We start from the raw sequence: 432 nt of genomic DNA, 5'->3' as shown, positions 1-432 counted from the left end.
GGGGAAAAAGGAAGTGGGGAAAAAGGAAGTGGGGAAGGGGGAGGAGGAAAGAGGAGAGGAGGAAAGGGGGGAATAGGAAAAGGGGGAAAAAGGGACGGGAAAAGGGATGGGGGAATAGGAAAGGGACGGGAAAAGGGCTCACCCAGGCGAAGGCGACGCAGGTGGGGTAGGTGGGGGCGGCGGGGGGCACGGCCGCCCGGTAGCGCAGCAGCATGACCAGGCTGGCCAGGCCGTTGAGGAAGGAGGCGAAGGCGGAGGCCGGCTCCTGGAAAAACAGGAACCGGGAGAAGGGCCACTGGGAGGGGAGGGCACGGGGCGGTCAGCGGGCACGGGGGGGACCCACACCCCCCCAGGACCACCCCCTCACCTTTCCGTGGAACTGGGGCACGCGGTGGCCGCCCTGCTGGTACAGCCGCACCGTCAGCCACATGC

At 67.1% G+C, this 432-nt stretch overlaps 1 protein-coding gene across 1 annotated transcript in view; it reads right to left on the bottom strand.

Annotated features, from left to right (window-relative positions):
- PGAP3 (post-GPI attachment to proteins phospholipase 3) overlaps positions 1-430 on the bottom strand; it is a 3,819-nt gene extending 3,389 nt beyond the window's left edge. The window contains exons 1-2 of the mRNA XM_057387104.1: positions 368-430; positions 43-295 (exon numbers count right to left, since the gene is read on the bottom strand). Coding sequence (XP_057243087.1) covers positions 43-295; positions 368-430 — 316 coding nt within the window. The remainder of the gene's footprint in view (positions 1-42; positions 296-367) is intronic.
- Between the last annotated feature and the right edge of the window lie 2 nt (positions 431-432).

This window comes from Malurus melanocephalus, unplaced genomic scaffold (genome assembly GCF_030028575.1).
Source record: "Malurus melanocephalus ecotype Western Australia unplaced genomic scaffold, MMel_1.1 scaffold_1135, whole genome shotgun sequence".
NCBI classification, from domain to species: Eukaryota; Metazoa; Chordata; class Aves; order Passeriformes; family Maluridae; genus Malurus; species Malurus melanocephalus.
The sequence above is the reverse complement of the archived record's forward strand: the minus strand, read 5'-3'. Positions and strand labels throughout refer to the sequence as shown.